General features: G+C 35.6%; 1 protein-coding gene across 2 annotated transcripts; it reads right to left on the bottom strand.

Moving 5' to 3' along the window:
• Positions 1 to 382: 382 nt before the first annotated feature.
• Positions 383 to 11,039, bottom strand: LOC107777651 (protein farnesyltransferase subunit beta-like). 2 transcript variants are annotated; one of them, XM_016597735.2, is made up of 14 exons: positions 10,792 to 11,039; positions 10,570 to 10,656; positions 9,510 to 9,615; positions 9,092 to 9,127; positions 7,800 to 7,882; positions 7,666 to 7,719; positions 7,052 to 7,103; positions 6,229 to 6,293; positions 4,337 to 4,393; positions 4,118 to 4,190; positions 3,082 to 3,168; positions 2,807 to 2,987; positions 2,094 to 2,221; positions 383 to 753 (listed from the first exon to the last, which is right to left on the bottom strand). In XM_016597735.2, the coding sequence occupies exons 1-14, from the start codon at positions 10,902 to 10,904 to the stop codon at positions 517 to 519; spliced, it is 1,359 nt and encodes a 452-aa protein (XP_016453221.1). In that variant the 5' UTR covers positions 10,905 to 11,039; the 3' UTR covers positions 383 to 516. The 2 variants fall into 2 exon arrangements, with proteins under 2 accessions (XP_016453221.1, XP_016453222.1); XM_016597736.2 differs by having other exon boundaries at positions 10,801 to 11,039.
• Between the last annotated feature and the right edge of the window lie 3,054 nt (positions 11,040 to 14,093).

The raw sequence follows: 14,093 nt of genomic DNA, 5'->3' as shown, positions 1-14,093 counted from the left end.
CAAAGAGAAACCACAGTGGTGTTTTTCACTATTTCTTATGATAGAGATTACCAATTTGGTCTGCTCAAAATCTTTAAACAAACGACCGCAGATTACAGGCAATGTAGTACACAATTTATGTAATTAACATAGCAAATAGAAGTTGCAATTAAAATTCTCTCCGAGAAAAGTTGCAGCCTGATAACAAGTGACAGATGATTTCTTTCCAAAAATGAAATTTAAGATCACTAATCACCAGCTTCCAGCTTCGTAGATCATAGCCACTTAACATGCATATGCAATTCCCCGCTGATAATTTTAGTGAGTTTCTAATTTTAGAGGCGGATCTAGAGATGGTTCAACGGGTTCAACCGAACTTAGTGCTTTCGACGCGAACCGTGTATACATAAGCGAAAAACAAAATTGTATGTATAATCGATCACAACTATTCTCAATCCAATGCGTCTAAATTATAGATTAGTCTTTGATTCTGAACTAGTGGTAACATTTCAGCTACAGCTATCCTGTGAAATATTCTCACAAGCATGAGAAGAATCTGCGAGCTTCATAATACCGATCCAACACTACGTTGTACAGTGGGTGAATCTGTTCCAAGAGATTTTGAGAATAAGGACCAAATACATCCTTGGGTAATGGTGGAGCATCAGCTTCGTTGGTCCAGCTATACTGCGCAATTGAAAGACCACTTAAACAGTAACACGTATGGTAGTGGTCTCTACCCTTCCCAGGTTTGTCTCTGAAACCTCCATCAATCTACACCCACAATTATGATATCAGAATCTTCAAAAAAAAGATATAAAAGCAAAAGAGCAATCGAAACAGGGAATAACATTGCCAAAGAATCTAACACAGAGCATCATGTAACACTTGCTAAAGCAAAAAATGCAATATCTTCAAAGCATTTTGGTGAGTCACAGCTTACAACAACAACAACTCAGTGAGTTCCCACGAGTGGAATTTGGGGAGGGTAGAGTGTATGTAGACCTTACTCCTACCCCGGAGAGTAGAGAGGCTTTTTCCGAAAGACCCTCGGCTCAAGAAAACGAAAAGAGACAAGAGAGACAATATGTTAGTACCATCAACAGAACCATATGAGTAATAACAACAGCATAAGAACCAGAAAATAGATGAAAAACAATAACAAAAACCAGTGAATAAAGCTCGATACTATCAAAAACAAAAGAATAGTGTGGACACAACAATAATCGGTAGCAGCCTAGGACCCAACCTTATCAGACCAGCCTCCCCCCGGACGAACCTTATCAGCTACCTCCTAACCTAACACCCTAATGCTCGACCTCCACACCTTCCTATCAAGGGCCATGTTCTCGGAAATCTGAAGCCACGCCATGTCCCGCATGATCACTTCTCCCCATAGGCCGCCCTCTCCCTCTTCTCGAACCCGCCAAGGCCAACCACTCACACCTCCTGACCGGGGCATCTGGGCTTCTCCTTCGCACGTACCCGAACCATCTAAGCCTCGCTTCTCGCATCTTGTTATCCACAGGGGCCACAACCACCTTCTCCCGAATATCTTCATTCCTAATCTTATCCATCCTAGTGGTGAGTCACAGCTTCTGATATAGAATATTTTAAACCTACTAATTTCTTTTCCCTTCAAAGAATGAATAAATTTACATGAAAATAGAGTTCTAATTGTACAGTTAAAACATATCAAAAAGAAACATTTTATTGAATTTTAAGAAAAATGGCAGTATGTGCCTCTTAAAGGCTATTGAGTTTGTATGTTCAAAGAAAAGAATGGTACTTATTAGACAAATGATATTCAAGCTGTTCTTGAGAAGAGGTGTGATGCTCCAAAATCAGAAAGGAACTTCAAAGAAAAATAGGAAAGAGGATTGGTGCCTAGCATGCTCCACATACAGAAGCTTCTAATACATATAGGCAAACCAGTGATGATATGATGTTAGTCGAAAAAATCCTAGCTTCCTCTAAGTTTATGATTTCGTTGAAGTACACCTTTTTTTATCCCTTATTTTCCAGCTTGTGCTTTTGGGTGCATGCATACACTAATGCAAAGAGCGGTGACAGCATAGGGATCTCCAGAATATATTTTCTCAAATTTTAAGCACCTGGGAGCAGAGAAGAACGTATTGCTGCAGATAAAAGCTGTCAAAGACAGGTCGCATAGCTATGCGTCGATTGACAAAATCATATCCAGTATCTGCTATCTTTGTGGGATCTGAAGCATTTTCCTGTCCTGCAGCCAAAACAACAAAAAGCAATTAGAAAATAAGTGTGAGAAATTAGGCCTAAGAGAAAGGACCGAGTAGGCAAAAAGAAAAAGATAGAAGCTTGATAACCTAACATTATCTGAAGAAAAAGATAAGGATATTTCAAGTTTCAAGGAAATGCTCTCCCAAACCATCTCAGTGCACATGGCTCTCAGTCAAATGGATAATAGAATCAGGCCAACGAACATATTACCCATTAAATTTTCCCTACTCGTGCTCACCCATGGTTTGGATCATGAAACATATAATACCCAGTTAAGGAGAAGCCCAGCTGAAAGCATTATAGGGTACTAATTACCTTCCAAGTTCATATACAACCCAAATGCAAAGGTGTGACTAAAGAAGCGGTTTAAAATGGAGTATATTCTTTCACCCTTCATTTATTCAATTCCACCCACTGGGAGTCCTTAATCACATGATGTTTTCACTTTTTTTTTTATTTCAGATTCCAAGGAATTATTTGAATATCACTGCAACAAAGGGTAGACCAGCAAATCGTACAAGATTACGTTTTTTTTGCCTTTGAGTTATTCTTCCTCAAATTGATATACCTTCTTGTCGGAGAGGGCAAGTCTTCTGAACATGAGATGATGTCCCTTCCAAATGCTCTTCTTCATCAGATAACTCTGACTCTGAAGAATCATCAGCACTTTCTGTACTGAGTTCATTTGACAGCCCTAGTTGTTCATGGACTATCGATTTTAATCTTTGTATAAGAAAAGCTACCGCGCCCTGGTCAATCAAAGTCATCTCTAGTTCAGTAATACTTAGACTACAAAATGGAAGTGTTCAGGACATAAAGGTAAAACTGGTAGTCACCACTCACCTGCCAAAAGGAATAGCAGCCATCGACTAATTTATTTGTCCTGCCTTGAAATCCACCTTCGACTCCTTGTCTAAATACCACCCAATCCTAAGATACACAACAGCAATGCATCTCATGCCAATCAATACCATCATATGAACCAAATTTACGTAATTTCACATCACCAACAGGCCGATTGAACTCAACTAGGAATAGTCATAAGAGAAGCAACTGAAGAAAACTACTAAGAGAAGTAACGAGACAGAGAAAGTCGCATAGAGGTACTACTATATGAAAGATAGTTAGAAGGAAAATGAACTAATATTGGTTAACAATCAAACCCCAACCATCCCAGGAATGCAGCAGCAGAACCTGGTAAAGGGATCCCATGCAGCGGCTTAAAAATGGACCAGTCAAGTAAAAATAAGATCAAACCAAGGTTGAAAGCAAAATTAAAGGCCAGAAGGCTACTTCTGGGCTCTAGATGTCTTCCCATCCACCATATACTGGTAACAAAAAGCATTCAAAAGTCTCATACTCCAGCGTCCCGGATGAAGGACAACGACCTATACGCTGCACATTATTGCAGCTGTTAATATCTAATTCACTTTTTCCATATGTTTACTTTTCCCGTGCATCAAACTTCTTTCCTTTTTATTCACTTTTTATCCATAATTATCCAATAAGTAGTTTTATCTGTAAAAACAAAATAACCTACCATTTTAAAACCAATATTTAAGTACTAGAATGATATCCATTTCTTCAATTGCCAGCTGAAAGTCAGCTCATTTTAACATACTTTTTATTCCCCCTTCCTTCTTATGAGAAGTAATAAAAATGTAACCTGGAACATTGTGAAAAAGAACAAAAACAAACAATGCAAGCCATTTTCTAGTTTCAGTATCATTTTATCAGTCACGAAGGCCTGTAACAAGACAGTGTCAGGAATGTTACAGGCCAGTAAACCAGATGGAAAACAAGAGAAGATACACAGATTATTAAATTAGCAATATTCATCCCTCCCCAACACCTTCCTAAAGCAAAAAAAGCAACTTACAATTAATCTTGGCAAGTCCAATCGATTCGTTTCGTTAATCAGAATCATTGCAGCCAACCCACAGAAAGTATACCTAGAAAATGAATTATAGGTAAAGGGCTTCAGTAACAGCATAAGCTGAGAAGTTATAGTGCTGCAATGACAATTAACGTTGAAAGAGAAATACAAGTAAAAGAGCAAAACTAGATTGAAAAACATGAGCATACAGGTGAGACTTACCCACCATGAGCTTCAGAACCTGGTTCGCCAGCAATTCCACCTTCATAAGTCTGACAACTGAAGCAAAAATAACAGTTTAGGAAAGGCTTATCCAAGCAAATATATTCTTATAATGAATCCGAACGATAAATGAGGCGCATTAAGGAAAAGAAAGAGCTTCCGCCTGCTTCTTATCCTGTACTTCTGACACTAGGAATATATTCTTCTTTATCCTAGCGAAATAATTCTTATGATGAGACTAGAATATAACCAAAAACTTGAGAGAACAAGAAGGAAAACAAGCTAGAATGAAGAATATTTCCTTCACTATTTTTTATTCAATGAGGACAATGGGTAATAATTAGGAAACGACATATATATCTCCCTGATGTGTGGCAGCTGTGAATTCAATGGGAATCACGAATGCAACTAAAGTACCAGTTCTGTCATGCATTTAGTACATATAATTATCTGTCCACCATGCCCTGACAACTAATCAGTGAACATCAATCAAATCAACTAGCATCAATTTCAAAGTAGTTGGTTTCAGTTATATGAATCCTCCAAATCCATTACTTCGGGTAATTCCAATACTCAATAATTTGTCTTTAAAGGCAGGAGCTTTTAAATCTTAGGTTGTCTCTACCATAAGCATAAATCTTACCACACAAAAGGACTTCTGGCAAACACGAGATCTAACATAATTATAACAACAACTAATCCTATGTTTCCTTAATCTCAACTTGATATCGTGGATTTTGGGTGACTGTAGGTCTTTCTCAACAACTTTTTTACATGTGATTTTGACTACCTCGTTACCTTTATAGCACCTTCAATTATTTTAACATAGCAAGTATGGACCAGTACATTTGAAGGTGTATGTAAAACATGATTAAACCATTTCAAACAACTTGCTCTCGTTCTATCCTCTTATGAGTTCTACCTAGCTGCATCTTATCTTGGTTTTGATCATTTTAATCTGACTTATAGCCTGTTTGGCCAAGCTTCTTTTTGGCCAAAAGTGCTTTTTTGGCCAAAAGCACTTTTGACCAAAAATTGAGGTGTTTGGCCAAGCTTTTGGAAGGAAAAAAAGTGATTTTGAGGAGAAGCAAAAGCAGTTTTGGAGAAGCAGAAAAAGTAGCTTCTCTCCAAAAGCACTTTTTTGAGAAGCACTTTTGAGAAAAAATACACTTAGAAGCAGTTTTTTAAAGCTTGGCCAAACACTAATTGTTGCTCAGAAGTGCTTTTCAAACTAATTAGCCAAACACAAACTGTTTCTCACCAAAAGTACTTTTGAGAAAAACACTTCTCAAAATAAGCTGATTTTTGCAGCTTGGCCAAACGGACTATTAATCATGTACAACCTCACGCATATCCATCTTAACATCTGCATTTCATAACACTTATCTAGTGGTTATGTTGGGAAAACAATCGCTCACATATAATATCGCTAGCCTCACAATCAATGTTGCTCCGATCCTCCAAGAATATTGTCGGGTGCATGTTGGATCCTCCAAATTCCAAAAGTTATGCATATTTGAAGAACCAGCATGGGTTCAGCAGTATTTTTGGATGATCTGAGCAACATAGCTCACAACCGTTCTGTATACAACTTTTGATAGGTATCTTTTTATCAGATTGCCCAGCACTCCTATTTCAGCCATCCAATTTTTTTTTTTTTTTTGGGTCAGGATTTCAGCCATCCTCTTTAATTCTATATGTTAAATCATCCATCCATCATGTCATTCTCTAGGAAGACAATTACCATCAGTTAATCGAAAAGGAAAATTACAACTTAATTAAATCATAGAAAGATAACATTATCAGTAAATGATACGGCAACAAATATGAAATATGGTAGAATAGAGTAAGTTGAATAAGCTGTAGTAGATGAGGGCACGGCTGAAACCAACCTTAGGATGTAATTTCCAACACCATTAATCAGCTCATCATCCACAATTTTCAATATACTTGCAACCTAAAGCACGATATATCAATTAACATGAAAACACATTATTCCGAAGACAATTAAGAGGTAAAAGACCAAAGTTGAGATGTAACATGCATGAATGGTGTATGTAATCAAGTATTCACTATTTAACTTACAATAGAGGCCTGCATCAAGAGGGTTTTCAGATGAAACCTTGGAGACTTTTGAATCTAAATTTTATTTTTGAAAACAAAGTCATGTTTTATCAAATTGACCCTTGATAAGCACAAGAAGCCATTAAGTGAGAGTACTTCATTAGATCCAAGTCTCTTCAGTAGGAACAGACAAGGTATCAGGTATGGTAAGGATTCATCATGAATCAATATCTTTATATTGGTTATCAACCTACTGCAACTTTCCTCCTTTATCCGGGCTTGGGGCAGACAATGTGAGCTATGCAGAATCGAGGGTTTAGGTCAGTCACATAGCCGATCCCAACTCTTCTTGGGATTGCAGCTAGCTGTTGTAGTATGAGTAGATGAGGTATGACTTGAATGTTTGCTAGGGGGAACTGTGAATTTTATTTAAAATTTTTGTATCTGTAGCTTTCATGATTTTTGATTTTTTTTTCTTGTTTGAGAATAATATGTAGCTTGCATGATTCATCGATCAAAATTTTTATATTCGGCCTTAAGCTTATTTAAGAGTTTTCCATCGAAGCACGGTAAATATGATGATGATATCATCGGAATTCAGATGCATAATCATAGGAAAAGTTGACACTTTACCAAGAAGATCACACTTACAGAAATGGCAGTATAACAGGCACGAACATCCACTTCTCCACCATCATGCATCCTGCAGAAAATAATTGAAGTCTGAACATTAGCAAAGATGGTGCAAGTTGTCATTGATGAAATTGAAGATTGAAGACAAGTGTCTCTCATCATCTGATGAAATTGACTATTAAATCCATTTGGATCTAAAGACTCAAAAATGAACCCCAACACACAGATACACACACATACACACACATACACACACATTTTATACATAAACATTCTCAATATGCTTTATTTTCAGATCAGGGTAAAAGTGTCTAGTACAACGGTAGTTCATCCAAAAGCCTAGTTCGCCTCGAAAGAAGTGAAAACTGAACAAATTAGAAGGTCGGATTGAGATCAGGAGAATCAGCGCCAATGAAAGCCCATTAGTACATAAAATGGAGAGATGGCAATTTTAAAATAGATAAATGAGTTACAAATTGAAAGAAAAGAGCCTAGATTATAAAGACAATATAAATTTCTAGTAGTCAGCAAAGGGATAGGAGATAGATACAACAGACTAGGAAGGAGATATAAGGGAAGACATAATTTGCAGAGCTGATCAAATAAGGTAAACAAGTAGAAAAACATCATACCTGAAGCCACCACTTGTGTCTTTCATTCGCAGCAAAAAGGCATACAATTTTTCTCTGAGGCATATTATTAGACAATGTCAACAAGAGTGGATGATAGATAAGATCCCAGTAAGAACATAGAATAGCTTGTGCACCTATTGATTGATGACAGAGCTTTAGGGCAGCCCAAAGTTATGAGTGAATTGACTGCAGCATAAGTTGTTGCGAGATGAGGCATCTGAACAAAGCAATATATTACAAATATCACTTCAAAGAACCTTAACGACAGGAAGCACAAGAACTATCTAAAATAAACAGGCTGACCAGAACAAAGAGAGCTTGTAAATGTATCTGTGACTCTAAAGAAACAGAAAAAGAGTTTCAAGCTAACTTAGAAATGAACGAGGAACAACGCCAATAATTAGATGTGTAATTATCAAGTCAGGCCAGTGTTTTGAATAGCGTGAGGCGACAAATAGCGATGAGGGCCCGCTTCACTGAGGCGAGAGACGAGAAGCGAAGCGCTCGCCTTTTTGATGTGAAGCGACAATTATAAAGAAATAAAATATTAAACACACATACTCAATAACAATAATATATTAATAAATATATCAATTCAAAAATATATCAATTAAAAACTCAGGTTTGAAGAAGCTCTCTGCCTCTGCCCGTGAAGGAGAATGAAAAACAGTGCAAAAAAAAAAAAGAAGAGAAGAAGAAAAAGGAAGGAAGAAAGAAAGCAAGAAAGAAAAAGCTCGATCAAAAACAACAGAGCAAAAAAGAAAAAGAAGAAGAGAAGAAGAAGAAGAAAGAAAGAGAGGAGAAAGAAGAAAGAAAAAAAGGGCAGAAACTCGAAGAAGAAAGGAGAAGAAGAACGAAGAAAAGAGATGAAGAGAAGCATACCTGATGAAGAAGCTTGAAGAAGAAAAAAGAATCGCTGGTGACTGGGTTGACTTGAAGGAGAAAGAAGAAGAAATCGCTGAAGCCCTAAATTTTTTCTTTTAATCGCTGGTCTGCTGCCTTTCTCTTTTCTTTTTTTCAAAAAGCGACGCTACAGGGCGCCTCTCGCTACACAGGTAGAGGCGCTCGCCTTTTTGAAATCGCCACGCAACGGAGGCAAATAGCGTTGGAGGCTCACATCGCATCGCCTAACGCTATTAGCACTGAGGCGAGCGCTATTTACAACACTGAGTCAGATGACTATTTCCCTCTAACTTTCTATTATAAGTCCTAACCGAATTCTATTTAGAGTTCACATATTTACAATAGTCAAATCAACCATCATCTCCAGAGGACGAAACTAACATGAGTGATAAACATGGACGCACAAGCATACCAAATACAAATGGAAACATCACAAAATCAAACTCAATGTGAAAATAAGCACAAAGCAGCTGACTAAAATCTGACAATGGCATTAAAAGTGGAATAGGAGAATTTGACTTGCCTGACCAGGTCCACCGCCATAGCCACCATCTTTATCCTGTGATGATGGCAAACAACACATGAACTAGATTTTATCGCATTTTATTGTACGAGAAGTCTAGAAACAAATTAGGTGGAATTGCAAGTAAGTAAAAGAAACAGTTACACAGGTATTCTGGAAAGACAGTTACTTCCAGGGGATAACTAAGTTGACTTCAACTAGTTTAGTCAGTATGCTCTCCTAGGATACAAGAGGCTATGCAAAAAACTAGTTGTAATTCTAAGGTCCATTTTAACTCAAGGTTGATAGTTGCAAAACAGGCGATCAGCATTTCTTCCAATAATTTATAATTCTATCATTCGAAATATAATAATCTAAGTTTCTTTTGATTAGCAGATGAATTTAATAGTTTAAACAACAGAATCCAAAATGAACAGACCTGGCAACGGCTCAAAAAGTCAATTGCATCATTTTCCAGTTTGGCATCAATAGATTCTCCCAACAAAGCGATTGAATGAAGTATCCAGTAGCAAAGCCATGGTCGACTAGAAAGAAAAACTTATGTAAGGCAAAAGTAATAGCTGATGATAATGAAATAACCTTCAGTTCCATGTCAGTATAGAGTACTACAAGGATATAATAGCCACAATTACCTTGCACTAGAACATAGGCCAAGATCCCACCTTGATGAACACATTTTCCAAACTGTTACAATATGGTGGTGTGATATGGGAAAGGGGGCGCAAGGGTGTGGACTAATGAATCTGGAATGCACATAGGATGTGGGAGACCAGCGTTTGAATCCCAACAAAGTCAAAAAAGCATTAAGTGATTTCTTCTCATGCTAGACGACACATGCGCTAGTGAGAGATAGTAGGTACCAATGGATTAGTCGCGGTATGAGCAAGCTCGCGAACACCACCACGACCCCCCTCCCCCAAAAAATAAGAAAGAAAAGAACAAATAACCTTACTATGTCCTACACCAACAAGATTAATCAACATGAACTTATAATCAGTTTAGTAGGTTCTATGTAATCAAACATTGGACATACAAAAAAATGTAATCAAACAATGTTGAGAGCTATATTTGAAGGTCATGTATTCATCCACGATAGCTTGTTAGCTCTTTCCTCGCTTTATTATAAATTCTTCTATTAGTGAAAGCTCAATCTCAACTCTCTGGCTAAGATCAGATCGTGCAAACGACGTTCTTCCTAAAAAGCCATTCAATCAATCAACTTGCCTAGATCCCGAATTAGAAATCAGCTATATGAAGCTATATTAACTGAGCTGCTGAGCTTTATACAAGTAAATTTCATTCCAATACTAGATAATTTTACTTTTAAGGCGCATTAAGCTCATTATAAGAAATAATTTCAGTTGTGTTTGGTCCTATAAGACACCAGTTAAGCATTAAGATTAGAGTCGCCAACATTATAAGTGAACTCCACACAGTCAATGAGTAATCAGAAACGAGCATAGAGGGATGGGGCTTACTTAGCATCCAAGACGGAGAACGACGGACCAAGTTTTCTGAGACCTCGAGTGAGATAATCGAAGTGCTTATCACGTTGAAGCTCTAAGCTTTATCATAAGAAAGAAACAAATTAACACAAAATAAGTTCCTCAAAAAAGAATTTTAAGCTCTAAATGAACAAACTGACGTAATCGTGAGAAAAAAAAAAGAACCCTAGAAATTGAAAACAGTTGAGAGCTAACATTACGGACTGGGAATTGGGAGGAATGCTGTAGAAAAAATCGTATATCTCCCGAACTTGATGCTCCACCATCCATTGATCTTCCAGCGTCTTCGTTACTCTCCTCGACTCCATTTTTTACTCCAGCTGATTACTACTTTTCGTGTAGATTACTGTAAGCGCCAAATCAACACCCTTTTACTCTTTCTACGATTACTGTTCTTCCTTTTTTTTCCTTTCCTTTTCTCTTTCTTCTGCTATTTCTCACCAAGTTTGAGAAAGACTGATTTAATTTTTGGGCTGATTTTGATTCGCCGTTCACTGTACAATAATAGCCGAAAAAATATATATTTTTGTATATATATATATTCTGTATGTTATATATTAAAATTATACAAATTTATATTTTTTTTTGGCTATCAAATATAAATAATTTTTGTGGGACTAAAAGTGAAAAAAGTCCTCTAGTTTTCGAATTGCCTGGTCCGTGATATTACGAGCCCGGCCCTGCCCAAGCCATAAAAATATTATCCTGGAGTTTAAGTTGTGAAATTTAAAACTCCATAATAGTTATATTAATTTTTAATTACATAAATGAAAAGTGATTACCCCATGCTATTACTACCATAAAATGCATAAGATGGAGGAAACTTTCTGTCCTTATTTTTTTAATGTTTTGGATTATAATAGTAAGTGTCAATCTAACTGACTGAAACCTCATTTTCATTGTATGTCAGTAATTTAGTAAATCATTACCAAATTACAAGTTCTTTAAGTATTTATTGTTCCACCTTTCATGGAAATAAATTATCTTGATCACTCAAAAACTATATTGTTTGCTAATAGTCCTTTTGTTGTTTTTTCCTATATTCACAACTTCTATCTAATAATATACTTGTTTATTTCATTCTAGTTTTTTTTTTTTTGGAATTACTTTGTTTAATTTAGTGAACTTGCTTCTCAGTTGCCTTAATTTATTTTTAGTCTTAATTATACCAGATCAATTATATTTAAACCACTTATAGGTCATGAGTTCGAGTCGTGAAATCAATCGTGATATTTGCATCGGGATAGGTTGTTTACATTACACCATTTGGATTGCGTCCCTTTTTCGGATCCTGTGTGAATGCAAAACGTTTGCCCTTTTATGGGTTAAAGTTTAACAATGTAAAAATATTTGGCAAGAATTGTTTCCCCTCTAGCAAGCTTTACGTAATGATAAATGAAATAACATTATAATCCTAGCATCTCATGTTAATAAATGAATCATGCGTCTCGAAGCTTCTCCAGATTGTAAGAAGTAAATTAGTTTGCGGTGAGATGAATGTAATTTTTTGACACTGATCTGCATTTATGGGTTAGAATTTATTAATTGAAAAAAATACTTGGTAAAAAATATTTTCTCTTTAGCGAATTTTACATATGTATATTTAAATTAATCGCAAAAATTAATAGAGATAAGCAGGTGCTTTGACCGTGAAACAACAGACATTCATAGACTTTTGTTTGTTAACTAATATACCTCGTTATATGGAACCGTGAAGTTGAAGATGAACAAATTGTTTTTATATCTGATTCATAGACTTTTGTTTGTTAACTCATGGGCTTCTATAAAGATGATGGTACTATTATTCATATTTATTCTCTTTTTTGAAAAAAAGGAAATTTAAATTTTCTATATTACTGAACTGTAAGGGAATCTAAGCACAAATTATGAATTTTGCTTTTCTAGTGTATTGCAGGAGCGATTAAAGCTAAAATTTCAAAGGGCGGTGAGCTTAAAGAAATACAAGTTAACTTATATACCTCATTATATGGAAGCACAAATTCATATACCAAGAACAAATAATTGTCTTAAACTGGACGACATTTGATAACTTACAGCTTCAAACATGCATTCTACCAAATTATAATCTGTTTCGGCATTTATCTAATGATAGACACAACAAATACTTCTTGCCTAACAACAAAAGTATCAACAACCCAGTAAAATTTCATTAGTGGGGTCTAAGGAGGGTAGTGTGTATGCAGACCTTACCCCTACCCCGAATGAGTAGAGTGGTTATTTCTGAAAGACCTTCGACTCAAGAAAACAAAAGGACAAAAGGAGACAATATTAGTACGTGGAAAAGAATTAATACACTTTTGCCATTTTTCAACAGGCTTGAGAAGAAAAAATTAATACACTTTTAATGGAAAAGAAACAGATTACGACCGACATGAACTAATAAGAGGACCACCATATAATAATTAACACTTACGCTTTCAAGAAATAACAAATTAAACACTTTATAAAGAAATCCAAAAGGAAAAAAACGCAGCAAATTTAATCTGTAGTAGCGTTTATGCATAATTATCCTAACAGTAAAAATTAATACACTTTTAATGGATACCAAACAGAAAACGACCGACATGAAATAATAAGATAACCACCATATAATAACGGGTTCAATTAACACTTACACTTTCAAGAAATGAAAAGGAAATTAAAGATAAAGAACACTTTTTCCACTGATTAAGTTCCAGAAGAAAGAAAAAACGCATATCTCATAAAGACAGCTTAATAAAGAAATTAAACACATAGTAAAAATCATCATGAAAACTATAACCAGTCCAATTTGGATGATTAACCACTGCAAAAACAAGGTCATACAAGGGTTTAGTTCATACAAGAAAGAAAATAAAAAAAATAAAAAAATTCAAATCTTTAGTCACAATAAAAGCAAAGAAAGAAATCTTCTTAAGAAATGAAACACTCAACCAGTAAAATCATCTCCAAAATACGCATGAAAAATAAATTTTGGTTTTCGATCTTTACCTTAAATGAAGAAATGTTTGGAATTTTGAAAGAAGTTGAGAGGATGAGAGCAAACAATGAGGCGAATAGAAATGATGAATTTGGCTGTCTATTTATACATTCAGAATTCCGTTTCTCATTCTCCCTAAGCGCCTTGAAGGTTTTCTGTTTTCAAATTTAACCATAAACAGAAGGGGCAAACTGTAATTCTTTTCTCACCAATGCTTGTAATTCTATTGTCATCATGTAATTTATAATTATTTAATACTTTTATTTTAAAGAAAAATATAGTACCTAATGTTATTTATGTATATACCTAAAGTTTGCCTACTTTGTATTTGATTAATTCTATTTTGCTTATTGTCACCCATAGAGTAACTCTGCATATGGCTGAAAACATGTATAATACACATCTTTGTTCGTCTTAATATTGGAAAACGAGTGTCATCGTGTTCGTCAGTGCTTTACTCTTTTTTTTTTTTTTTTTTGGTTAAGCAGATGCATATTATAATTAAAACAAACTACTC

Source organism: Nicotiana tabacum, chromosome 3, assembly GCF_000715075.1.
Source record: "Nicotiana tabacum cultivar K326 chromosome 3, ASM71507v2, whole genome shotgun sequence".
NCBI lineage: Eukaryota > Viridiplantae > Streptophyta > Magnoliopsida > Solanales > Solanaceae > Nicotiana > Nicotiana tabacum.
The sequence above is the reverse complement of the archived record's forward strand: the minus strand, read 5'-3'. Positions and strand labels throughout refer to the sequence as shown.